This window comes from Hemitrygon akajei, chromosome 5 (genome assembly GCF_048418815.1).
Source record: "Hemitrygon akajei chromosome 5, sHemAka1.3, whole genome shotgun sequence".
Classification (NCBI taxonomy): domain Eukaryota; kingdom Metazoa; phylum Chordata; class Chondrichthyes; order Myliobatiformes; family Dasyatidae; genus Hemitrygon; species Hemitrygon akajei.
Window position 1 is genome coordinate 51,443,321 of NC_133128.1, and position 27,081 is coordinate 51,470,401.

The following is a 27,081-nucleotide window of genomic DNA, read 5'->3' on the forward strand; positions in this document are numbered from 1 at the left end:
CAAGTTCACGTGGCACGGACTTCGCGAGCAGGTCAGTGAATGGGCCAGAACGTGCGCGCAGTGCCAAACAGCCAAGGTGCAGTGGCACACTAAAGCCCTGCCGCAGCAGTTCGAACCCACCCACCGGAGGTTTGACCACATTCACGTGGATGTCGTGGGCCCCCTACCAGTGTCCCGAGGAGCGCGGTACCTCCTAACTATGGTGGACCGGTTCACGAGGTGGCCAGAGGCGGTCCCGCTCGCCGACACATCTGCCGATTCCTGCGCCCGAGCACTGATCGCAACCTGGGTAGCACACTACAGGGTACCAGCCCACATTACCTCCGACAGAGGCGCCCTGTTCACCTCCAGCCTGTGGTCGGCTGTGGCCAGCCTGTTGGGTACGCAACTACACCACACTACTGCCTACCACCCACAGTTGAACAGACTAGTGGAATGATTCCACCGTCACTTGAAGTCGGCTCTCATGTCCCGCCTGAGAGGACCTAACTGGGTGGACGAGCTTCCCTGGGTCCTGCTTGGAATTCGCACAGTGCCTAAAGAGGATCTGCATGCTTTGTCGGCCGAGTTGGTGTACGGCACACCCCTAGCCGTCCCAGGAGAGTTCATACCAGCCCCAACAAGAGGAAGAACCCGCAGCAGTCCTGGACAGACTACGCGAAAGGCTCGGCAACCTGGCCCCCGTACCAACTTCACAGCACGGACGGACCCCGACCCATGTACCCAAAGACCTACAGAACTGTAAGTTTGTGTTTGTACGAAGGGGTGGACACCGGGCACCGCTACAGCGGCCATACGAGGGGCCGTTCAAGGTGATCAACAACAACGGGTCCACGTACATTCTGGACATTGGGGGGAAGAGGAGGTTTTCACAGTGGACCGACTCAAACCAGCCCACGTGGGCTTGGCGCAGCCAGTCGAGGTTCAGGCACCGCAGTGCAGAGGCAGATCCAGACTGTGGACATTGGTGGGGGTGTATCGCCGGTTCTGGGGGGGGGTTATGTGGCGACCCACTTTCTGCGCCGGTGAACTGGCTCACAAATAGCCAGCACGCGGGGGGAGACTTTGGTAATGCACCTCTGATGTCACTTCCGCCCGGAGAGGGCGGGCGCTAGGGATTAAATGCCAGCGCCGCGAAGTTTGAATAAACTAATCTCGAAACGACTTACTGACTGCATGTCGTTATTTCAGCGCTGTGTGTACATCGCTACACTCAACTGATAATGCTATTGTTGCCATCACCAAGCAACATACCACCCTAATTAACTTCTCAACTAAGACTACATTAAAATATGTTATTGTCTTGTAAGCAATTTCTTCTTTTAAAGTCAATAGCTTATAACTTTGTTGACAAGTGAACTTCCTTGATAGAAACAAATGGAGGAATTTGCAGTAAAATTAATATAAATATCATGTGACAAATACCTATGAAGTTTATAAAGACAGCACATGACTACCTACAAGGTACATATTAAACCAGGAATGGGCTACTTCAATCAATCTTTGACTGACTTTAATATATTACACATATATTTTAACAATGTACTTACTGTTTTATCTTTAAGGTTCAACTGTCCAATCAATTTTCTATCATCAGCAGGATCTACAAGTTCACCGCCAATAAACAGTTCAACTTTTGTATGTGCACTGTTGGCCTTTATTCTACTGAGGATGCAGCGCCTAACAGACCCAATGGAGTCATTTGTGTGAGACCAAATGTCCAAATCTTCTACTTGACGTCCTTGATTTGGAAATCGTACAACCAGTGACACATGCTTCCCACGAAAAGCTCTGTTTTAAAAAAAACAATGAAATTAATAGCGCCATGATCCTAGCCATTCCAAATGGAGGAAATCAGAAGTCTCTATATATACAACACATTACAAATTTGCCATCTCGCAGTAATATTATTGTTGCATAAGATTGCTCCAGTAACTGTGGACATATTTCAGAATAATGCAATTTACTGATCTGTTATGTCACAAGCTCCATTTAATTACACTACAAGGCCAAAGTGAAGGTGTCGTTTGGTCTTCTGAATCAGAATTGGGAGATGGCATAAGCTTTGTTCACAATTGCTACAAATTGAACTAAGCTCATTTAATTGCATTTTTCAGCAAATTTACACATTTATTAAAAGATCAGCCTATGAAAAGCAAATCCAGACAAAATAAAATGTTCAATAAAGAAGTGCCTCAAAAATTTGATAAAAGTGAAAGATAAATCAACTGACATGCACAATTGATACTATCTTCAGCTACAGGTCATTGAGGCTATTTTGTGCAACATGAAATTGCCATCACTTCAATATTGATAATTTCAAAATGACAAAAAAGGTTCAATAGTCAAAAATACAACTCTAAAAACCTTCTTAAGATAGGAAAAATTTGGGGAAACAATAAAGCAAGTATTTTAATTGACAAGTCAGAACATAATCTACTATTTACCTTTACTTGAAAGCAGACCTGCAAATATACAAACCTAGACATGGGAAGAATTGTTCGCTCTTCATGGTAGTCACTGTCACATTCATTTATGTATTCTCGAAGCACTGTCAAAACGCGTACCATCCGTATTGCCTCTTGTCTTGCACAATTAATACTGTCTTTATCGCCATCCAGTACACACAGTGTGTCATAGGAAGCCTTCAATCGATCAAAACATGACTGAATAAAGTCTTCATGAATCTCAACCTAGATGTGTGAATATTAGGATAAGATGATCATTACAAATAAATGTGGTTTAATAGCTTCAATTGGCTAAAACAATAACTTCCATCAATTTCTTTCGCCAGCTTGCTTTCCCCCCTCCACTTATCCCAATTTCATTATATAAGCTAAACATACGCAAGTTTGATAATTCCTAATTTTGCAGCACTACCGAAATGCATCTATAATTTTTTTTGCTTCACAAGATTATCTTTGGATCACATTACGACAAGTATACATCAAGATTTCTTTCATGTCCTTAAAGAGTTGAGTCCTAAATATTGAATTATCTTCAGAATATTGCAAATGTTTATTGGGCACAGCAGCTATATCTTGAGTACTAAAGCAGAAAATGAAAATACCAGCATTAAAAATCTAGTAGTTTAACTTGGCATAATGCATATTAACAGCAAGATATTAACAGCAAGTAAAATCAGTTTCACACTAAAATTCCAAGTCAAAATACATACTTGATTAACCTGCAACCTTGGCCCAAGATTTGTGTATATTTCCTTCAGCAGATCTATTGCTCGACTGGCAATGTCATCACTTCCTTGAATTACAACCTATTGAAGACAGGAAATAAAGTGATAAATCTTAAGCAAAACTTAGGATTAAAAAAAAAGAGACAAACTTTGGAAAAATTCTCCACACAGAGCTGCAAACTTTTACTAGTACAATCCAATTAACAAACTCATTTTCCTTTGCTATGCAGTTTAATCACACTCATAATCACGATTAATAAGACCAGAAGACAGGAGCAGAAATAGGGCATTTGGCCCATTAAGTCTGCTCCGCCATTCGACCATGGCTGATTAAGTATGATTTAGCATCCCTTTCATTCCCACTTTCCCTCCTTTACCCTGTAACTTTTGACACCCTGGCTAATCAAAAACTTAACAACCTTTGCTTTAAATATACCCAATGTCTTGGCTTCCACATCGCCTATGGCAATGAATTGTACAGATTCACCACCCTCTGGTCCTAGATTCCCCAAATTTATGAAACATCCACTTGATCTAGGCCTTTTAGTATTTGACAGGTTTCTTTAAGAACCCCCTCCCCACTGTTCTAAACTTCAGCAAGTAAAGGACCAGAGCAATAAAATGCACCTCATATGTTAACTCTTTCATTCTCAGTCTCATTCTCATGAACCTCCTCTGGACCTTCTCCAATACCAGCAGATCTTTTCTAAAAATGCTCTCTAAACTCCAAGTGCAGATTGACCAATGTTTTATAAAGCCTCAGTATTACATCCTTAATACCCATCCAAATGAAGAGGAGAAAGAAAACTATTTTTACCCATTCAAATACTTTTTCCTATTCAAATGAAAAGGGAGATCTTGTTTAGACAGGGTTTACAAATTGCATGAACACCTTTGAGCCTAAAAAAAAATTCCAATATTGCAAATTGGAATTGCTTTTTTTCAGTCTCAAAGGTGTATTCACCATACATGAGAAATAGATATATTGCATCATCAGCTGTATTGATCTATGCTTTGTGAGGTTACAGTGAATGCAGTGAAGTGTATTGTATACTCTTCAATATCAGCAGTAACATGGCAGAATCAACCTTTGGATCACAGAAGAGCTTAGATTTCCAACCTAATTTTTTTAAACTACAACCAATATTCTGCAATTATGCCATGATATGGCTTGTCCACAGGGAAATGGCCTCTTAGCATGTACTGTCAAGCCTGTGAATTAGCTTCCATGTTTCAATAATTCTCATTCTTCTCATCTCCATAAAGCATTAGTGAAAATGTTCATCCTTGAATCAAAGGGTAGAACCTTCTCTTTACTGGCTTCAATATTAGCACTAATATTGCCTCTTGGCCTCTGGATACAAGAGGCAATAAATAAGTTTCACTTGGGAGCAAAAAAAAGGTACAAGTCTAAATAATAAAAACTCAACCCTGTTCTATTATTGAAGATGATGGCAAATATTTTTCCTGCCTGATTTTCATATTTAATTGCCTGAGTGTCCAAAAAATGTAACCACAACGGTTAGATTGAACTTACTGACTGACTGCACACCCCTCATCTGCTGGAAATATCTCATCCCTTATTCAGAGAAGTATGAGTAAAAAGAACTTCAGCCAGAGAAAACCCCCTCAGTATCTTTCCTGCCAATCATATTATGTCACAACTCCTAAAATGCTGAGTGCGTGTCATCAGGCTCCTGTACCCCCTCTCTAATGGTACTAATAAGATAGGAAATCCTGGGTGATAGGGATCCTTAATGATTGATCCGCCTTTTTGAGGCATCTCCTTTTGAAGATGTCCTCAATGCTGAGAAAGCTAGAGCTCATGATGGAGCTGGCTGAGTTTGCAACCCTCTGCAGCTTCTTGGTTCTGTGCAATGGCCCTCCATACCAGATAGTGCTGCAACAAGTTCGAATGTTGTCTACAGTACTTCCGTAGAAATTTCTATGTCTTTAGTGACATACAAAACCTCCTTAGAACCTAATTGGCTTGCCTTCTTTGTAAATGCATCAATGTGTTGGGCCCAAGATAGATCTTCAGTTTCTAGCAGCAATCCCTGAGGAACACTACTAGCAAGTTACCCCATCACTGAAACAATCTCCTGTCTCCTATTGCTGAGCCAATTTTGTATCCAGTTTGCCAATTTGTCCTGGACCACATGGACCTTAAACTTTCAGATCAGTCTCCTGTATAATAATATCTGAGCAAACTATCCTTAATGCACAGCCCTCATCAGTAAACTTGGTGACAGTGTATGCAACACTTTGGAATGAACCTTATTTAGCTAGGCATTTAATACAACTACCTATTGGTAGTGCAAGGTAATTAGAAGTAGCAAAATAACAGACAGCAGAACTTTGCTTTTGAAATACAGTGCCGTGAAAAAAGTACTAAGCCCCACAACTATTTTCACATTTCACTGTTTCACTTTCCAAATTTGAAATATATTGATATTAAATTTTTGAGCAAATCTACAACATTGTAGATCATGTCAAATCAAAATCGGTCAACAATTTATTAAAAATTAAAAACTAAAATTGAGAAGCTGAAAAAGTACTCATTCCCTTATGCTAACTTTCCTCAAGATATACTGTATTACCTTACCAACTCACCCAATTTGTTGATGTAATAAATTGGAGGACCGTCTGTTTTCAATGAGTACACACCCCTTCACTCTGTAAGGTCCAACAGTATGGTAGATTTTCAACACACCAAACCAAAATAAAGATCAGCAGACACTCTGAGGGAGCTGCAGAAATCAGTGCTGCAACTGGAGATGAAGTTCATGGCTCCACTATTTTTAAGGCCTCGTACAAAAAGAGTATTTATGGAAGAGTGGCAACATAGAAGCCCTGGTTAAAAAGTATATCCTTGCCCGTAAAGACTTTGCAAAGAGTCACTTAGAAGATATTGTTAAGATGTTGAACCAGGTCTTGTAGTCAGATGAAACAGAGTTCCTGGATAAAAATCTGCTAGCCTCTGCCAGACGTAAACTGGGGAGGACGTTCATCTTTCAGCATGACAATAACCCAAAGCACAATGCCAGAGCATCCACGGAGTGGCTTCAAATGAAGAAAACTGATGTCCTTGAGTGGTCCAATCAGAGACCTGACCTTAACATGATCGAACACCTCTAGCAAGACCTCAAGATTGTTGTCCACCGCTGCTCTCCAACTAACTTGGCAAGGAGGAATGGGCAATTCTTGCTCCATCACATTGTGCAAAGCTAATAAAGTCTTATTTAAAAAAGAATACTGGCTATAATAGTAGCTAGAGATGAATTTTTAGTTTTTCATGTTTTACAATTTTCCTCTTTTGTTGGCCTCTATTGCAAAAAAGAGGATTGTGTGATTCACGAATAAAAATTCTCAGTTAAAATGATCAAGATTCCTGGATGTAATACTTAATTATGTGAACAAAAGATTGAGGGCTGAATTCTTTTACAAGGCACTACGTACCTCTATGTACTTATCAGTTCATTACTTAGGTAAACAGCTAACATGATAGACCATGATGCATTATAGCGTTCTGTACAAAACCTAAAGGGACAGATGCACCAGACCTGAGACGGATACACGTTAGATGGCTAACAAATCACTGGTGCACGTAAACACTTAAGCACTGATACTCTAGCAGGAGCATTAAAAATGATAAAATGAATGATATATTGAGAGTATCGGTGGAATTAAATAGATGGGAATGCCACCCACCCACATCAGAAAATCATGACAGCCACAGATCAGAGACAAAACAGCTAAGAATAAAGTTATCACAAGGAAATCTGCAGATGCTGGAAATTCAAGCAACACTCAGAAAATTCTGGTGGAACACAGCAGGCCAGGCAGCATCTATAGGAAGAAGCACTGTTGATGTTTCAGGCCAAAACGTCGACAATGCTTCTTCCTATAGATGCTGCCTGGCCTGCTGTGTTCCACCAGCATTTTGTGTGTGTTGTAAGAATAAAGTTGCCTAGGAAGTTAAACTTTATGACAGGACATCAGAAGTTAATCATTATGACAGGCAAGAGATTCCTCAGTTTGCACTGCATCTCACCTCTCTCAAATATGATCGTGGGCATATCTTCTGCACAGCGTATTATTACTGTGTCAAAGTTGTATGCAATGTTTTATTCTCATTTGATCTCTACTTTAAAAGTGGGGAGTGGATAGATTGCTAGAGTTTATTCTGGGGAAAATGGGAGTCAGAAGAGGTATTACGGAAAGTTGAGTGGTGGGAGATGAATTAATTCAAAAATAAGAGCAAAAGTAAAAAAAAAATACTTGAGAATGACACATGAACTGACAAATGTTACGAATGTGCCCCAACTCTGAGGGGCCAAAGGGTACAAAGTAGCCCCCCTCCTTTTTGAGAATCGCAAGATCGCTATTAATTCGGGTCTGGGACCCAGGAAATGAGAGAGAGACGTCCAGAATACACAGGTTTTGGAATGTGTCCTGGCTCCAGAAAGGCGGAACCATTGATAACAACTATTGTCTCTTGGAGACGGAATTGTGTATTGAGTACTGTACTATTCATTGAAGCCCTCAGGAAATGACCAGAGTGGGCTGGTTGAGGGATTGCATCATCCCAACCTGATTGACATCTGAGACCCCGTGAGTAAGGATAAAAGAGGGTCTGGGGAACAACCCCTTTAGACGCACCAGGAGAAACGTATGAGACCGGTGGAGGCTTGTGTGTGTGTCCATCCTTGCCCGGATGATAAGTCCTCCACGGAACGGCCTCGCTAAAGGACGAATACGGATCAAGAGCGGATAAAGGAAAGCTGGCAAGTTTTTATTCTCAAATCCTCTCTCTCTCTCCAACAGTTGAAAACCCAGCGGTCCCCAAAGGCTGAAGCCTGTACGAACTGCATGAACTGAGTGACTTTTATATTTCCATCCGACAATACATTATCCCCTAGACAACGATAGAGCTATTTCTTATTGATTATTATTATACCCGCACTTTCAGATTTAGTATTGACAAAGTATATTATCTGTATGTTTGCATTGATATTATTTTTGTGTATTTTTACCAATAAGTACTGTTAAAGATAGTACCATCAGACTTCAACGGACCTCTCTATCTTTGCTGGTAAGTGACCCAGTTACGGGGTTCGTAACACAAAATTGAAATTAATTTTGGAGTACGGCTGGGCAAGTTTTCACAAAAGGAACGCCGAGCATTGCTCAAACCAACAAAATTAAAAGCATTGCAAAAGTTCTCAAGAACCTAGTGACCAACACCTCCAGCAAAAAAATCAGTAAGCTATTTCAAATGTAATAGTAATAGCAACCTTTAAGGTTCCATTAAGATTAAACATTTATATTAGACACTTGATTCCTTAAATTGTGATTTTTTTGGATTTTCCACGTTTCAAGTTAATTTTCTATTCTAGCTTAACAGAAATTTCTGAATTCAAAACTTATCAACAGTTGACACATTTTGTTTTGAAAAAATTCTCAATTATCTACATTAGTCATACTTAACACTATCTCACACTTTCTCTTAAAAGCATTAGAAACAATATTCTTTAAGTGTGCTATTATGACTATTTAAGGAAAAACAGTATCCTTGCTAATGTACCAACAATCATAACTTGTTATAGTAATTAAAAATGTCATCCAATGATCAAAATAAAATAAAATCAGTATTTCTCCTTACCCTCCATAGATATTCCAGTCCAATTAACTCAAGGTCATCCATCATATAAGCACGCCGTTTTGCTACAAGCTTCCCTTCTCGACAATTGACAGCTTTGAAAAAGCGTTCAAAGCACTTCATTCCATTTTCCGTTAAGAGAGATGGATCCAGTTGTAAAACATTATTTTCAAAGAAGTCCTTGTTAATATCTGGGTCTAAGTCAGGCTCATCTCCCATTAACTTTGAAAACCACTTAAAACAGGCTTCACGATCACAAAGGTAAACGGCATTCTCAGCCAAACATTTCCAGATCTGCTTGGCTTGAGGAGCACACAACCATAGCTGACCATCCTTTAATAAAAACCTGAGCAACAAAACAAATTTTGAGATTATACGCCTGGTAACATTTTCTGATTATGCCCAGGATAATTCACATAATGGCATTGATCAAGATTACATGTTAATGACTCTCTATGCCTTAGTCCTAAGAAATGCACCTCAAGAACTGCACAGGTTTGGCTTCCCATCTCAAAAACTCTCAATTTTGAAAAAACATTCAGAACTCGTCATGTTGATTTATTTTTCATCTTTTTGTTTTTCCTCACTTAATCTACCATCATAAGTACAACATTAGAAACAAAAAAGTAGTTTACCATCAGGGGCCAAGAACCATCATGAACCCCACCTGCACATGGATACTCTGAACTGTGATGAGAAAAATTTGAACCCGTTAACTCAAAAGGTTACACAAATGTAATATTCTCCAAACAAATCTGTTTTTCCCTAATAGAAAATAGTATCGTAGTAAGGCTAATAAATAATATTTAACTTCAAGGAACAGTAGATAATTTTCACACAAAATAGCTTTTAATTCAACCAATAATCCTCTCATTTTCATTTTTTAAGTTTTCAGATCACAGTTTTACTCATGGAATAAATGGCCCATCTAAAAGTGGAACATTCTTTTGTATACAATTCAAATTCATCTACATAGGTTTTAACCCTATCTTCCAAGTATAATCTCAGGCTTGATGAAACTATTATTTACTATTATAATAGAAAACAGATGTTACTCCTTTGTAAAATGAAGGGCTAAAGAAAGTAGATGTAAATTTCCCCTTACAGAAATATCAAAAAATGTCATGTAGTTTAAAAACGAAAATATAAAGTGAAATTTTTTCTGTTGTAAATTTTCCATACTTCAGCTACAGTATGTATAGCTGAAGTAAGGTCAATTTACAAACTGTTCCTTATGCGGATGAACAGTAAAAAAACTTAATTGTCATGCTTATTATACTGTCAGTCATTTCTTACATTTTCATACATACGCTAACTCACCTCAAGAAATTAAGTCTTTCTTGAACTTCTTGTACATGACTATAGCGGCTTCCCGATCGTACTGTTTGGGGATCATACTCTGGGTTCTCTGCAAGATGTACAAATGTCCATTAATGCACAGAAAACTCACTGGAATATCAATGAAAAAGATGTCACAGGAGAATATACTGTCATCTATTCTAATTCATGGAAATGTCAATGTAAGAGTAAGCAAAATTTTGATAACATTTTAACACCAATTAAGAGAAAATCTATACTGCACGAACACTATACTGGGATTGGTCATCACAATGTACAATGACACATACACAATTTATTTGCAGCAAGGTTGAGAACTCTGTAACCACTCATGAGAGAACATTTTATTTCCATCATTGGGGGATTGAATACTGATACTTGCAACCACTTTTATAAAGACACAAATTCGATAAGTTTATTAATCTACTGTTAAGTTAGAAATAGTTTTACAAGTCAAGCTGAATTTTAACTAAACCAATGAAATAACAGCTTCCTCCTATCTTATTTCCATTCCAATTCTGACAATTTCCTCAATCATCCTTTTTCAGAGCACTTGAATCTCTCTCAAGAGAAATAATGAAGGACCCCAATCAAATATTTTCAAATTGGAGCTCCAAGAACATTGAGAAGCCCCTAGAGATGTGTACTACACTCTGGTTTCACAGAACAAGCGCCTCCTTAGATGGAACATCCAAATGATGCAAAATTGCTCCATTCCCCTTTCTAATCATAGAAACCTATCACATTTTAGAACTTGGATGAGCATATGTGGGGACAGATCAGAAGCATAGCCCAATGCAAGTACTGCACATAGACAGAATGAAACGCTGCAGAGGCGACAATGGTACATGGAACCATTCTGCAAGCTAGATATTATGGAGACCCTAAATCGGACTACTGCTCACATATTTTTAATGTATGTAGCTGTTGGATCAAAAAATGGCAACAAAAAAAAGTAATCACCAAACACTGGATGTTGCTATTTATAAATCTTACACTTATGCACAGATTTCTCCATGTTCTAATTTTGTTCTTAACTTATTCTAACAAAGATTTAAAACCCTTGATCCACTCATGTCATCTCTTTTAAGTCTCCCATGGTACTTATTCCATCTGTCGCATACTTTACAGAATATTAAGTCAGATACCCTCTTTCTAAGATGTTCTTTAAAACCTTGCTTCACATCAATCTAACTTGCATAAGATGCTTATTGGCATGTTTGTGTAAGCTAATTAGACAAAATCTGTGATCTTCTAGAAGGTGTGTTGCAAATAACAGCACTTACACTAATCTCAGAGAACTTCCAACAGTACCAGGGGTAAAAAAAAGGTAATTGATGACTTGACAAGGATGAGGCATATAGGTGAGGGACAGAGAAAAATAAAGAGGGTGGAGAAAAAAGATCAGTAATTTAATACCTTCAGGGTAAAAATATAGCTGCAGTAAAGCCATAAGAACAAAACCTCTGATAGGTTTAATACAGAAAGATTGTGAGATTTAGTGATTACATAACTGAAATGTATATTTTCGTAAAGCTATACTCAGGAAAACAACAGGCAAAGCAGTTTTGAAATAAAAATCTCTCAGGATGGCAAAAAGATGTGCAATAACACCAATTGTTTACCATCCCAAATTTCCCCACAATAATGCTAACTGTCTTCCATGTTCAACCATTCAACAACTTACTCAAATACTTCAGAGAACAATGTTTGGATTCAAGTATGGACTTCAGAATACTACATCAAAACTCTAGCTTAAATATAGTAACTATAACTTATAGCTAATATACAAGGAAAAAACAACCACCGGTCAAGACAAGAAATGTTTTGATATAAGTTAAACGTAGGTTACTGTAGCTTGATAAGATAGGGCAGAGCAGTTTCACCATATGTATAGTATTTATCCCAGACATGAAACCATATTAAACAAATAATACAAATACGAAGTGGCAGTGACAGCATTCAAGTTATATTTAGTTTACATGCTGTGAAAGAAAATTTCACAAAGTAGAAGTTATTTTAAAAAGGCCAAGAATGGTTCTAATATGTAAGAAACGATACGCTCATAAATACTCTTATCAAAAACATTCGGGAATGGGACAAAGAAATTACAGCTTACAATCACTTGAACAATCACCGATCATGTTTTGTGACAGTGACTAACAATGCAGTGCTTGGAAGTCTAAGCTCAAGTTCTGACTTGACAGTATTTAAATAAATTGTGTTTTAAATTTCCTGTTAAGTTTCTTCTTGAGATTAACAGAATTCATTGTACTGATCAATGTGTGCAGTTAACAATGTTTGCATTAATATGTCAAACATAAATGGTGGGAGTTCTAAGCAAAATAGTAAAGCAGTGATTATAAGCTTAGAGACATTGACTGAGATTTATTCAATATATTTGAATGCATCCAAAAATTACATGAAAGCTGACAAAGATAGCAGATGACAGAAGGATAAGATATTCTTCTGCACAGATAACTCATGAGCAACTAAGTAAACAACAAATAAAGAGTTATATGGATTACAAACATACATAAGGTGCTGGCACAGTTGCCTCACCAAACAGATGTGTAGGACTTAGACAAATTGGAAGAATGGGCAAAAAAAAAGGGGCAGGTGGAATTCAGTGTTGGGAAATATATGATAATGCATTTTGATAAAAGGAACAATTTCACAAGATGCATACTATTATCTAAATGGGAAGAAAAGTCAAACATCAGAGCTGCAGAGGGACTTAAGAGTCCTTGTGCAAGACTCCCAGAAGATTAATTTACAGGATGAGTCTGTGGTAAAGAAGGCAAATGCAATGTTGGCATTTATTTCAAAGGGAACAGAATATAAAAGCAAGGGGATAATGCTGAGGCTTTACAAGACACTGATCAGGCCACACTTGGAGTGTTGTCAACAGTTCTGGGCCCCTTATCTCAGAAAGGATAAGTGGTCTTTGGATAGAGTCTAGAGGAGGTTCATGAAGATGATTCCGGGAATGAAGAGGTTAACACACAAGGAGCGCATGGCAGCTTTAGGCGCATACTCACTGAATTTAGAAGAATGTGGGGGGGGGGGGGGGGGGGGCTTCTCATTGAAACCTACCGAATGTTAAAAGCACTAAAAAAGGTGGATGTTTCCTATGGTGGGGTTATCCAGAATTAGAGGGCATGGCCTCAAAATTGAAAGGTGACCTTTAAGAACAGAGATAGTGAATCTGTGGAATGCCCTGCCACAGACCGTGGTGGAGACCAAGTCAGTGGGTATATATAAGGCGGAAGTTGATAGTTTCCTGATCAGTCAAGGCATCCAAGGGTATGGTGAGAAGGCAGGTGTATGGGGTTGAGTGCAATCCGAGATCAGCTATGATAGAATGGCAGAGCAGACTCAATAGACTAAATGACCTAATTTTGCTTCTATGCCTTGTGGTCTTACGACAATATATCAGAACATGGGAATAAGTATATGCTACATGTTACACAAAACATCTTCAGTTTCTTTCAATAAAGGAAGCTTTCTATTTGAATAACACAAATCACATGCCAGACATCACTATCACAGTACATACAGTGCATATGGGCACATCAGTGGCACAGACCCAGAGAGGTTACAGCATTTCAACGTAATGGTATAAAGAAGAAACTGCAGGAGTCCAAAATGACAAAACTCATAGCATCAAGTCAAACACAGATAAAATTTTAACCTCTAAGTGAAGCTTGTACAATTTGCCTATGAGTGAAGCTTGCACAAATTGCATATGACTTCATTGTTTTCTTTTCTATGCTCCGTTTCTCTCTCATTAGGAAGCAACAGAGGTAGATAGGAAGGTTGGACACTATGAACTGTACCTGTTGTGCAGGTCAGTGGTTGAAATTGGGAGCAGTTATTGGGAATGCAGGGAGTATAAAACGTGATACTCTTATGATCACTGTAAATAGCTGTTTGGAAATCAGCATTAGCTTAGAGGGCCAAAGGGCCTATTTTCATTTTGTAGAATTGTATAACACTATTTTTCACATTGGCCGTTATGGGCATTGTTCCACTCGACAAACTTGTTCATCCGCCACCATGACTAGCACATCACTTATTAGGGCGACAACTCAAGAAAACTGACTAAATAGATGGTTTGGTTGGTCATCATAAAGCTGAGAGATTTAATGCTGAAGAACTACGGTGAACATGGTAGCAGGTAAGTCGGCACTCTGGGAAATGACTATTTGTACATGCTAAATGTTAAACCAGCAGCTTCCAGCATGAACTAATTCTGGGATAATTTTTAAAAATACAGCAGTATTTGTAGCTCTTCTCATCGCCCCTTGTTCAAGCTCTTAACTGCTTCCTTTTGCCAATGTATTTGCAGTTCAGGTTGCAACACAGATGATTTCTGAATTCAAAACTTAAAAAACCATCTCCAGTTAGATACAAAGTAATTGAGTCTACACTCATGTTTTTTTTCTCTTTGTAATCATAGAATTATATGTACAGTAGATTCTGGTTAATTGAGACATGTTGGGACAAGTACATTTTGGCACATTTAAGCAGCTGCCCCAATTAGCGGAAGTTTCATAGAAATAGTTAAAAAGGTATTTAAAAAAAAGACAAATAACCATTATAATTAAGTAATAAATTATGTGCTTAAATAAAATACAGAACAAATTAGAAAACACTGCCATTCCTCCTCCAGTACTATAAAACTGTGTGTTAGTTCATGATAATTATCAACTCAGGAATTCATCTAGTGTAAACTGTTCTTTTGATTACCGTAGATGCCGGATTATAAGCCGCTACTTTTTTCCCACGCTTTGAACAGCTTTGAACACTGCGGCCTTTACTACGGTGCGGCTAATGCATGTTTTTTTTTCATGCCGCCAAAAACATTTTGCCTCGTAACAGTAGACCAATAAAATTGATGAGTAGTTCACAGAGGTCCAATGAAATTGTACGATAAATCAAGCGCACTTTCACAATTAAATTATTGTAAATCAGTCATTTGTACTCACCCTCATCAACATGGAAAACACTCGAAGAAAAGCATTGTGCTGCCTTTATGGCAGTTATTTAGTTTATAATATTTTCGCTTAGTAATTCATTTGTTAGTATTTTCTAGTTAAAGTTAGAAGTGTTTTAAGTATATTTGTTTTCTGTACTACATCCCGGGATGCTATGACGTCACATCCGGTTTCGCCGCGTCTTGTGGAAAAATACCGGTTTGCGATAAACGGAAAGGTGGGGGGGGGGAGCGCATTAGACCCAAGCGAAAACGCTGCTTTTAAGTTAAAGGCGATCAATAACTTTTCCTGGTAGGCTGCAGTATATATTTTTTTACCAGTCGTTAGGAGATATTGGAATGTTGTTCGTGCACTGTTCAGTAAAAAAGTATACGCAATGTAATTTGTGTGTTACCGATACGTATGTATATTTAAAAGTAGCCGTGTTACAGGCACGGTTCGAAAAAAAGCATTTGCAATATGTATTTGTTTATGTTACCATACGGATTTAATTAAAAGTTAAAAAATCCTCACGTGTAATATCTTTCTGTGTAAATATCTCATATTACAACGTGGGACACCTGCGGCTTAAAATCCGGTGCGGCTTGTACAAGTACAAAATTGATTTTCTTTCTAAAATTAGAGCCTGCGGCTTTTAATCAGGTGCGCTCTGTAGTACGGAATCTACGGTAACTGTAAATGAAAACAAATCATTACAGACAGTCTTCCTACAATGCTTTTGACAGCCTTTTCCAAATTTTTGTTTTCATTGTAACATTAAAGATGATTGTCACTACCTTCATGTTTTCGTAGTTCCTAACTTGAAGTACTGAAATAGTTTCATTTTCATTCCTGGCCGTTTCTTGTACCTCCAAGTCTCAATGCCTGAAACCACAGCCAGCAAAGCAATGCTAAACTGGCTCACTTCTTATTTCTTCCTAACTATCAGTGACAAAATCACTACTTTTTTAAACAACATCAGTCTGTAAACTGATGCTATTTAAAAACTGCTTTAAGCAAGATGTCACATAAGTGTATGCCACTGACATTTAGTTAGAAACTGTTTGTTTCCTGTCCCAATTAAGGAGGTTAGTGTCCAAAATGAACAAAGGGAATCACAGCTATTTTCTTGATTAGTTTGTGTATTTTAAAGAGTTGTGCCAAATAAACAGCTGTCCTGATTAACCAACGGCTCAACTAACCAAAATCCATTGTATTAGTTTTCTAATGGACCCACACCAGCTCTCAATTATAGACTTCAATCTTTGTTATGGGAATCCAGTTCTTCACAACTAAATGCATTAAATCAAGTGAGAACTTTAAACTAAGATTGTGATAAATATTTTATTTTTCACGAAACACAGTAGTGTCTTTACCTTTGTGAAACTGCCGTATGTTCTCCATATATGCAGAGAGGTTTTCAGCTACCAAGGTGACCAATGAGTGATTATGTTGAAGCTGGTTAATCAAATCATGCCGATAGAACACATGAGGACTTCTTTGGGTCTGACTACAAAGAAAAGGCACGAGTTAATCAGCGCCACTGGATAATACTCAAAAATATATCCACTGTAGTAATGGACAATAAAGTAATTTCCAATATAAATACACAGGTGATCCCCACATCCTAACCATTTGGTTAACAAATTTACTCTGACAGTACTTGAAACCACTACTCAAAAATTTGAGCAGAATTTTTTTCCCCCGCATAGAACTGGTGGAAAAAGTAAATGAGAAACAATTTTTTTCTCAACTTGTGTTTATTAAAGATGATGCGGCTTATAGAAAATTGTGATAAAGTTCAAGTATATGTATGTCACCATATATAACCTGAGATTCATTTTCTTACGGGCGTACTCAGTAAATCCAAGAACCATAATAGAATCAATTAAAGACTGCACCCAGTAGGATTGGTGAAAACCAATAGGCAAAAGACAACAAAATGTGCAAATATAAAAGAAAAAAGAAATAATACTAATAAAGAAATAAGTTATCCATACAGAGAACAAGATGAAGAGTTCTTGAAACTGAGTCCATTGGTTGCTACAAATGCAATCCCATGAGTTTTGGGGTTAGCTCCTGTAGATACAAACTTGGCAGTGGGGGGGGGGGGGGGGGGGGAGAGGAGAAGAAGAGGCAAAACAGTAAAAGACATGTTGAGTATACTGAAATTGCCACTATTTTGCTAGATGAAAGTAATAGGATTGCATAAAAAAGGTAGATAACTTTCCTGACACATTTCCTCAAAAAAATTCATGAAGGATAGAATGGTGTGGCACTTTGGGTAAACTTGTATAAAACTGGGTACAGTACCTATACATGCAAAAATTGACTATTTGGGTCAAATCCTGAAAGTAGTACACACAAAAATTCAAGACATTCACCACCCTGAGAAGCAATTTCTATGCACATTAATTTTAAATGACTGGCCCCCTATATACTAACAATGCCCCCTTTTTTGCAATTCTTCAACTAGTAAAAACATCCCAATATCTACGCTGTCAAGCTCCCTTGCATGGTCTTAAATAAGAACATAAAAGATAGGAAGAGCAGTAAGCCATCGCTCATCAACTCTGCCCCACCATTCAATAATATTCTGGCTGATCATGCTGTGAACTCAGCTCCACCTACCTGCCTTTTCCCCATAACCCTCAATTCTCCTGCTATGCAAAAATCTACCTGTGTCCAACATATATTTAATGAGGCAGCCTCTGCTAGCTCCCTGGGAAGAGAATTCCACAGATTCACTACTTACAAAGTAGTTTTTCCTCATTTCTGTCAAACCTTGAGACTATGTCCCCTAGTTTTAGTGTCAATCAGAATCAGGTTTATTATCACTGGCAAGTCATGAAATTTGTTGTATTGTGGCAGCAGTATATTGCAAAACATAACTTTAAAAAACAGCAAGTTACTAATATATATCCAGAATCAACATGGTGAACCTCATCTGCATCGCCTCCAAAGCCAGAACATTTTTCCTCAAGTAAGGAGACCAGAACTGCAAGCAGTACTCCAGTTATGGCCTCATCAGTAGCCTGTATAGTTGCAGCATAACCTTCTTGCTCTTAAAATCAATTCCTCCACCAATGAAGATTCCATTTGCCTTCTTAATAACTTGTTTCACCTGCAAAACAACCTTTTGTGATTCATAAATAAGCAATTCTAAGTCCCTCTGCATAATAGTATGCAGCAATGTTTTACCAGTTATAATTTGATTTTTAAATTTTTCTTTCCCCAACATAGCCTTTTATGAAGATAAAGGAAAAGAAAGAGGCCTCTATCCAGTCATTTTAAAGAAAGCTGAACAGCTTGATTGAATAAGGTGATCTGAAATTCTTTTAAGCCCCAAGGAACATTGCTGGGGCAATCTTTGCATCCCAGAGATTAGCCCAGTGAATTACCTTTCAACTGTCTCCAATGCTACTTTATCTTTTTGAAAAAAAAAGGTGACGGGATCAAAACTTGGCATGGTATTCTAGGATACAACTGTAACAAAACTTCACTGATCTTTAACTCCAACCCTTCACAATGGGAGCCACAATGCCATATAATTGCTTGTTGGACCTGCCTACTAACTTTTGTGATTCATGCACGATATTCTTTCAAACTTTACTCACTGGTAGTCTCTCTCCATTTAGATCATAGTACTTTTAATCAAAGTACATGACTTCCCTAGATTGAACCAGATTTTCACCCAATCCATAACCACAATCACAAAGTTGTCTTCACAGCATGCTCTCCAATTTTGTAAACCTCCATCAAATCTCCCCTCATTCAGCTACGCTCAAGGGAATAAAGTCCTTACCTATTCAATCTTTCCCTTAAACTCAGGTAGGTGACAGAACTACATATAGTACTCCAAAGTAAGCCTCACCAACATCTTATACAACTTCATAACACCCCAACCCCTGTACTCAATATGTTGATTTATGAAGGTGAATGTGCCAAAGGCTTTCGTTACAACCTGATCTACCTATGATGTCACTTTCAAGAATTATGGATCAGTATTCCCAGACCCCTCTGTTCTACTCCACTCATCAATGTCTTTTCACTCACTGTGTCAGTCCTCCCTTGGTTTGTCCTCCCAAATTACAACATCTCACACTTGTCTTGGCGCCATCTGTAAATTTACAGATGGAGCTTAACACTTTATCATCCAGATTGTTGATACAGATGACAAACAACACAGACCCAGCACCAATCCCTAAGACACACCACTAGTCACAGGTCTTCAGTAAGAGAGGCAACCACCTACTATTACTATCTGTCTTCTTCTACAAAGCCAAATTATTTATTAATTTTACTACCTCATTTTGAATGCCAAGCAACGGAACATTCTTGACCAACCTCCCAGATGGGACCTTGTCAAAAGCCTTGCTAAAGTCCATGTAGACAATGTCCACTGACTTGCCTTCATCAGCTTTCCTGATAACTTCAATATACTCTATAAGATCAGTTAGGCACACCTATCACATAAAAAACTATGCCAGCTATCACTAATCAATCCCTGTGTATCCAAATACAGTGGATTCCAGTTAATTGGTCCATCAGTTAATTAGGCAGCCTTTTATTTGGGGCAACTCCTAAACAAAGACTAATCAAGAAAATAGTCGAGATTCCCTTTGTTTATTTGGACACTATGCCATTTAGTTGTGACAGCAGATTGCTGTCAGTTTCTAACTAGCGTCAGTCGCTTGAGCGTGTGTGGAGGTTAAACACTATGCTTTGCTTAGAGTGATCAGATTTTAAATAGCATCATTTGTGTGTGCTTGTGCTCAAAAGGCAGTGATTTTTGTCACTGATAGTTGGTGAGAAATAAGCAGTAAGACAATTTAGAATTGTTTTGCTTACTGCGGTTTCAAGCATTGAAGCTTGGAGATACCAGAAACAGCCAGGAGTGAATTTGATATTTCAATACTTCAACAAGTTAGGACCTACAAAGAATTTGAAGGTACCAATAATCATCTTGAATATTACAATGAAAATGAAGACTGGAAGGATGCAAGCACCAAAAGCAGTCCATTATCTACATTAGGTATCTGTGCTAAATTTGTTCATTTACAGTCTATCAAAAGAATACAGCTGAGTGTTGGCTGTCCATTGTAGCTGATGATGACAGTGAAATCTGTGCAGGAAAGTTTTTAAAAGTGAAAATGCCGTTACACTGGGATAGTTCCACCCTCTTGACCTTGCAAGTTCAGGTCCATTGGTATGAGTAATTGTCACAAACTGGGGTCTTGTTTGGTTGACTTCTTTTCTGTCCTATCATGTCTTCACCCTCCACAGTGTTGCAGAACAGCTGTCTTAAATCACTGGATCTCACTGTTGATTTCATCTGCCTAGTCCACCAGAGCTGACTTCACATGTTAGGACAGACATCTCCCTAATTTCACCAGTGTATGAGGCCCACTGGCTATCCTCATCTGGTTTAGCCCACCTGTCAAAGTGGTGTACTGCTGTGTGGCCACTGTGGCATGCAAACAGCTACTTGGAGCCACGGGTGAGAGGTCAGTGTCTAAAGGGGACCAAAGGTGAGCAAGCTGTACCAGCATAGAAAAAACAAGCCCTTCACAAGGTTCTACACTTTGCTGGACACCCCACACATGGCAGCATACAGAGGATGAATTCCTTCGCTGATGACTATCAAGAACTAAAAGAGTTTTATAGTACTGCAGTGATATTGGCAGTTATTGAAAATTTGTTCTGTATTTCACTTAAATACACAATTTGTTATATTAAAAAGTGGCAATTTGCCCTTTTTATACCTTTTTAACAATTTCCATGAAACTTTGGCTTATTGGAGCAGCAGTTTAATTGGGTCAAAATGTGCTGGTCCCAATGTGTCCCAATTAACTGGAATTCACTGTACTTGTACATCCAGTCTCTTAAAATACCTTCCAATAACTTAACCACTACTGATGTCAGGCTCAGTGGTCTATAATTTCTTGGTTTATTCCTAGTGCTTTTCTTAAGGAGAACATTAGTTATCCTCCAAAGCCCGTCTCCCAAGTAAATACAGATGCAAAAATTCTTTTTAAGTTCTCCTCCTCTCTTTTGGCTCCATGAAAAGATGACCACTCTGATCTTCCAGAGGACTAATTTCGACCCTTGCTATCCTTTTGCTCTTAATACATCTGCAGAAGCCCTTGATATTCTCCTTCACCGTGTCAGTCTGTGTTCTCTTAGCCTTCCTGATTTCCTCCTTAAATGATTTCACATATTTCTTAGACTCAAGTACATCATTTGCACCTTGCAGGCCTATACCATTCAATAGAGGAGCAGAATTAGGCCATTTGGCCCCGTCGAATGTACCCTGCCATTTCATCATGACTGACACTTCTCAGCCCCGATCTTCTGCCTTCTCCCCATATCCCATTATGCCTTGACTAATCAAGAATCTATCAACTTGCTATGTGCCTCCACATCTTCCAACTTTTTGTAGTTTTACTCCGCTGAAGAAACCCTCCTTTACCACTTTCCAGAGAGAAATCCAAGCAATTTCAAATATTCCCACTCTTTCCAATGATCATTTGTGTGAATTATTTTTGAACTTTCCCCAGTACTGCCACTTTTTAAACCATAACCATAACATGAACTCAAGTGCGGTCTAAACAAGGTACCATATCAAGTTATACATCCTATTTGTCCATAGCAAGTTCCCACAGATTATAATGAAATAAATGATCAGACGTTTTAAATGTTACTTAAGCATAATTGTTGGCTAGCGAACTAATGTATTTTGCTGTAATGACATTGTATGGATGTGAAATATATCACATGACAACAGGTTTCACTTAAAATATCACCCAAAATATAACATATGTTCCAGCCTACATTAGATACTCTTATCTCTTTTGAGCTGAATGTGCAAGCAGATAAACAAGAGAACTACCATACAACTGTCAACATTTACTTTATCAACCTGAGTTCCCTTAAACCAGATGCTAAACTCTGGGATTACAACCACAATGATAAATAAATTGCAAGACATTCAATAACAATGCAAAAAAAATCTCTTAAATGGCACAGAAACAGGAAATTAAATGTTCAGAGGTCTGGGAAATTGAACCTCGTGTGTGGTAAAAATTAAGAATATTACTGATTGGATTGGGAGAGGCAGGTTGGGAAAGAAAAACAGCTAGCTGAAAATGGGTCTCATACAATAATGTTAGAGATTTAGATTTGCTTCGTCAAAATTATACAAGAGGCTTTGTGCAAGCAGATATCCATGTCTGAATACTGCAGATTGGCACACTCAAATCTCCTGAATGGTTTAATTTGGCGTGAAAAATAATTGATAGTGTGCTATGAAATATAAACTGAATGATATGATTTGTGTTGTTTCTTCATCCAGGCTTCAAGCTGCCAAAGCTATCAGGGTCATGAAATGCTTGCAAGTAATTTGACATTCAAACATTTAAAATCATTCTAAACTTATTAAAAACATCAAAATAAAGCATACAAACACAATTTATAAATAAAAGCCATTTCTTGGCAACCAATTTCTCCCATGAAATTTATGACACTGCTGTACTTGCATCTCTTCTTCTTCTGCCCTTCACCATTACTGGGGCAGAGACAGCCAACAGTAGCTCGCCAGAGACCTTTATCCTGGGCCAGTCTTTAAAATTGTTCCCGGGTGTAGCCCATTTTGTTGGCATATCCTTCCTCTCCCAGGATGAGGTCTCCAGAGCCTCTGCTGGCATTTCTTTGGGACTGGGTTTTTACGGGATGGAGTTGCTAACTCACTGTCCTACCCTCCTCCTTTTGCAGCCGGGCTTGGGAATGTCCATGACAGAATTGTAATTGTATCTCGGTGGGCAAAATTTCAAACATGACGCTAGAAAATCTGCAAAAGTATGCACTGCTCTGTTAAATATCATGATAAGCACATAGGCACAGTGCTGGTATAATGAGGCTAATTGTGTATAGAGTAAATGGCTATGCATCAGCCTGACTCTGATTTGTGTAGTTACAGGCTGAACAATGAATTGACCAGATAAAATGCACATCAGTAATCTGAAACTGTAATATTATAAAAACAACCTTCCATTTAAAATGTATGCATTTATACCAACACAACAGGTAAAATTACATCTTTGTGCTCTTCTGTTGTTTATTTAACTCCATGCCAGATTAACTCTCTAAAATGCATTTTAAGACTGCATGTACTGCTGCACATAAAAGCAGCAATTAAGGCAATGTAAAGTTATTAATCGAGGACCTCAGACCTAAATAAGGTTAATTTCTATTCGACACCAGATAAATGAGAATTTTAAAAATGCTATAGGTGTTATATGTGAAAACTATTTCAGGAGTTTAATCATGAATATAATCAGAAAACAACCTTTTCAAGTAAGGACATGTTATTTGCAAAATATAAATGACACCGAGCGAGCTTACTGCTTCTGAGCCTGTCCACCACAAATTATAACCAGTCTTTACTCTTACCTTAAATTTTGCGGTGCTTCTCCAAATAAACTGCAGATTTCCCTAATTTGCTTCAAAGCAGGAATGACCCATTTGTCATTTGTACGGAGTTCTTCTACAAAACGATCTATCCACTGAATCTTTTGGGTGTCCCGATCCTATTTAAATAGCAACTTTCATTAGTAATTTTATAATTATCAAAAGTTAAACTAATCACCATCAATAAGCACTAATAATGCCAAATCCCCATAAATATACTTATGTTTTCTTACATTCTCAGTTTTTGAACCAAATGATGTATTTTGAAACCTGGGAAAATTTTGTGCATGTAAATAATCAACAAACTGTAAGTAATTATTGATTTATCTTAAAAGTTAGCTCAGTGGTTCCCAAAATGGTCAATATCTCGTCCCCCCACCCCCACCCAGGAGCAGTGAGCTTTTAAGGTGGCTCTAAAGATAAAATGGGTGGGGGGGGTCTGTAGCACTTGGTGGTGAAGGGGGGTACTTCTGAGGGATTACAGGCTTAATTTAAGCAATTAATTACTTATTATTATCATTTAATTCTCCATGCCTCGATGGTCACGTAATCACCTCATTTCTTGCTAACCCACTGGTCTCTTAGACTTTGCTCGAGGAGCAGGAAAGTTGTTGAAAAGCAATGTGACGCTTCTGTATTTGGCACATCATGAGAAATCTGGACTGAAGAAATTGTTTTAGTTCCAAACCTTGAAGGCACATTACTGCCATTTACTACTGTAGTACAGTGTTAGCTAGCACGATTCCCAGACACTAATCACGCAGTTACACAATTCCTGTGAATTAGGATATGGTGTACAGTGGGGTAAAGCTCAGAATCTGCCCTTCCAAATGATCTTGACCATATTTCTCTAGCCCATAGCTCAACCAAGATATCGCTGCCCCACTTTATGTAGCTCAGGCAGAGTCAGTTGGACTTAAACCAAAGGCGATTGAACTTGTCATTAATCCACAACAAAAATGGCAGAAGTAGATCGAACTAAAGAGTGGTCAGTAGAGTGTGGAGTATCTGAAATATGGACTTATACCAGTAAAAGCAAGCAACAGCAGCCAATGAGTCTGTTGTGTGAAAAGTTTTTTAAGTGAGGCAACGATCCTTGAACATTTGAAGAGAATACACTCTGATAAAGCAAATAAGAACTTGGCTTATTTCCAGTCACTTAGTAAAAACTTCCAGAAATGAAAAACACTTCAAATCCTGTTTGCCAGAACATCACAACAAAACAGTAATGGTTTGCGTGCTTCGTGCAATATTTCATTGCTAATTCTGGAAATCCCCATACAATTGGAGAACTGTTTCTGCCAGCAGTAAGGGAGGTTCTGAGAATGGCTTTGCATAAGTCACCAGGCCGAATAATTAAAACAGGGGTCATCAACCTTCTTTGCACCGCCAACCGGTTTAATATTGACAATATTCTTGCGGACCAGCCGACCGGGGGTGTTAATCACGACCGGAATATAGGTGATAAGTCAACTATGAGTCACTTATAAGTGGCTAATACACTCAATTTCATTCTAAAAGGGTTTATCTAACAAATTTAATATTAAACACAGCGCATATTTTCCTCGCATGAATATAGTGATGTCAATTATCAGTCACTTATAAGTCAATAGCATCATAACATTTTAAGTAACGTTTGGATATTAAACACACAGCGCATATTTTCCTCATATGAACATATAAAATCATTCCAACACACCAATATCGCTGAATCAGTGGGAGCATCACGGTATTATCGAGGGGTGATGGGAGACAGCGATACTTGAAGGGGGCTCCTTATGTCCAATCTATTCCACAATTTAGTTTTCGTGGCTCTCAGCACTTGCTTCTGTCCCGCTTGCTCATGTTTTTTCCGCTCAAAAAACTGGTTTGTCTTTAAGTGCAGGGTGCTTGGACTCAAGGTGCCGAAGCAGTTTTGAGGATTTCATTGCCTCATTAGACAGCTTCCGGGCCCGAACTCCAGCCTCCCGCCCGCCGCCAGATGCCTTAGCCAGGTGCGGCTGGTCGTGGGTGGGGTGAGAGGACAAAGTAAGGGCCGGAGGTCCCTGTGCCAGGGCCGCGGCGGTCGCAGTCCAGAGAGAGCGACCGACCGAATGAGAAGGAGTGCGACAGGGGGTGCACCCGCCCCCTGTGTAGGTAGGTAGCATCTATCGGCCAACAGAAATTTGGCTCGAGGGAGGACTTTCAGCAGATCGCAGCAAGGTAGCTGCTCTGCTACTTATGAAACCTGAGGCCGAATTAGGTCATCTGCAAATGTATTAGCACCGGGTTCCCCATGAACATTCGGTGTGCTAAAGCAACTGATTACCTCATGTGGGTAATCACCTCGCATGCATTCAAGTTCAACAGTGGGTGTGACAACAGGGAATCAGGAAAGGTGCAGCTGACTCAGATCGTTTCATATCGCCAAATCATATCATTTCCTCGTGGCCCAGTAGCACATGCTTTGCGGCCCAGTGGTTGGGGACCACTGAATAAAAGTGATTCCACTCAGTAACAACTCTGTTCAAAGACAAAGGAGTGAAATGTCTGAGAATGTGTAAGATGCATCGTGCAACATGCTTCAGATATCAAAATTTGCTCTGCAGTTAGATGAGTCAACTTTGCCAGGCAACGAATTTTTGCTACTTGGTCATCTTTGTTTCATAAAAGATGAAAGCATGGTTCAAGAGTCATTATTTCCAAGAGGACAAGAAACAGATATAAAATGGGAGACAATATTTTGGGTTTTTGCGCAATTTTTCAAATTGAAGGACATTCTGCTCCCCAACATTCTTGTTTGTGCAACAAATGGGGCACCATCAATTACAGGACACCATTGCGGGGTTAGTACTTACTAGAAAAGTTATACCTAACGTATTTACAATTCACTGTGCAATTCACAGACAATACATTGTCACAAAAAACCTAAGTGACTGACTGCACAAATTATTCAATACTTCATCACAGCAGTAAATAAAATCAACTCCCATGCTCTCAATTCTCGACTATTTCCAGAGCTTTGTATTGAGAATGATGAACAATTTGAACATTTATCTTTAGTAGGCTTGACTACAGTTGGACCTCCTTATCTGTGGGGGATTGGTTCCAGGACCCCCCGCGGACACCAAAATTCGCGGATGCTCAAGTCCCTTATTTAACATGTATCAGTGTGGTGGTCTTCAGGACCCAGCGGAACCCCGGACGTTACTTAACATGTCTCCGTGCAATGGACATTAGGACCTGGCAGTGCAGTTCTGAATCCACAGTGTTTCTGTTCACGAAAATAATCACGATCACGATTGAAAATAAGGTGGAAGTAATAAAGCGATCGGAAAGAGGTGAAACGCCATCTGTCATTGGAAAGGCGTTAGGCTACAATCAGTCAACGAGCGGAACAACTTTAATGGAGAATGTGAAAGGCCCTGCCCCAATGAAAGCTACAATTATTACTAAGCAAC

General features: G+C 38.7%; 1 protein-coding gene across 4 annotated transcripts in view; it reads right to left on the reverse strand.

Annotated features, from left to right (window-relative positions):
• usp9 (ubiquitin specific peptidase 9) overlaps nt 1-27,081 on the reverse strand; it is a 284,080-nt gene that overhangs the window by 132,650 nt on the left and 124,349 nt on the right. For all 4 annotated transcript variants that reach the window (XM_073045518.1, XM_073045519.1, XM_073045520.1 and 1 more), the window contains 7 exons: nt 23,624-23,760; nt 16,549-16,682; nt 10,176-10,263; nt 8,859-9,201; nt 3,179-3,274; nt 2,482-2,693; nt 1,551-1,791 (listed from right to left, as the gene is read on the reverse strand). In XM_073045518.1, coding sequence (XP_072901619.1) covers nt 1,551-1,791; nt 2,482-2,693; nt 3,179-3,274; nt 8,859-9,201; nt 10,176-10,263; nt 16,549-16,682; nt 23,624-23,760 — 1,251 coding nt within the window. The remainder of the gene's footprint in view (nt 1-1,550; nt 1,792-2,481; nt 2,694-3,178; nt 3,275-8,858; nt 9,202-10,175; nt 10,264-16,548; nt 16,683-23,623; nt 23,761-27,081) is intronic.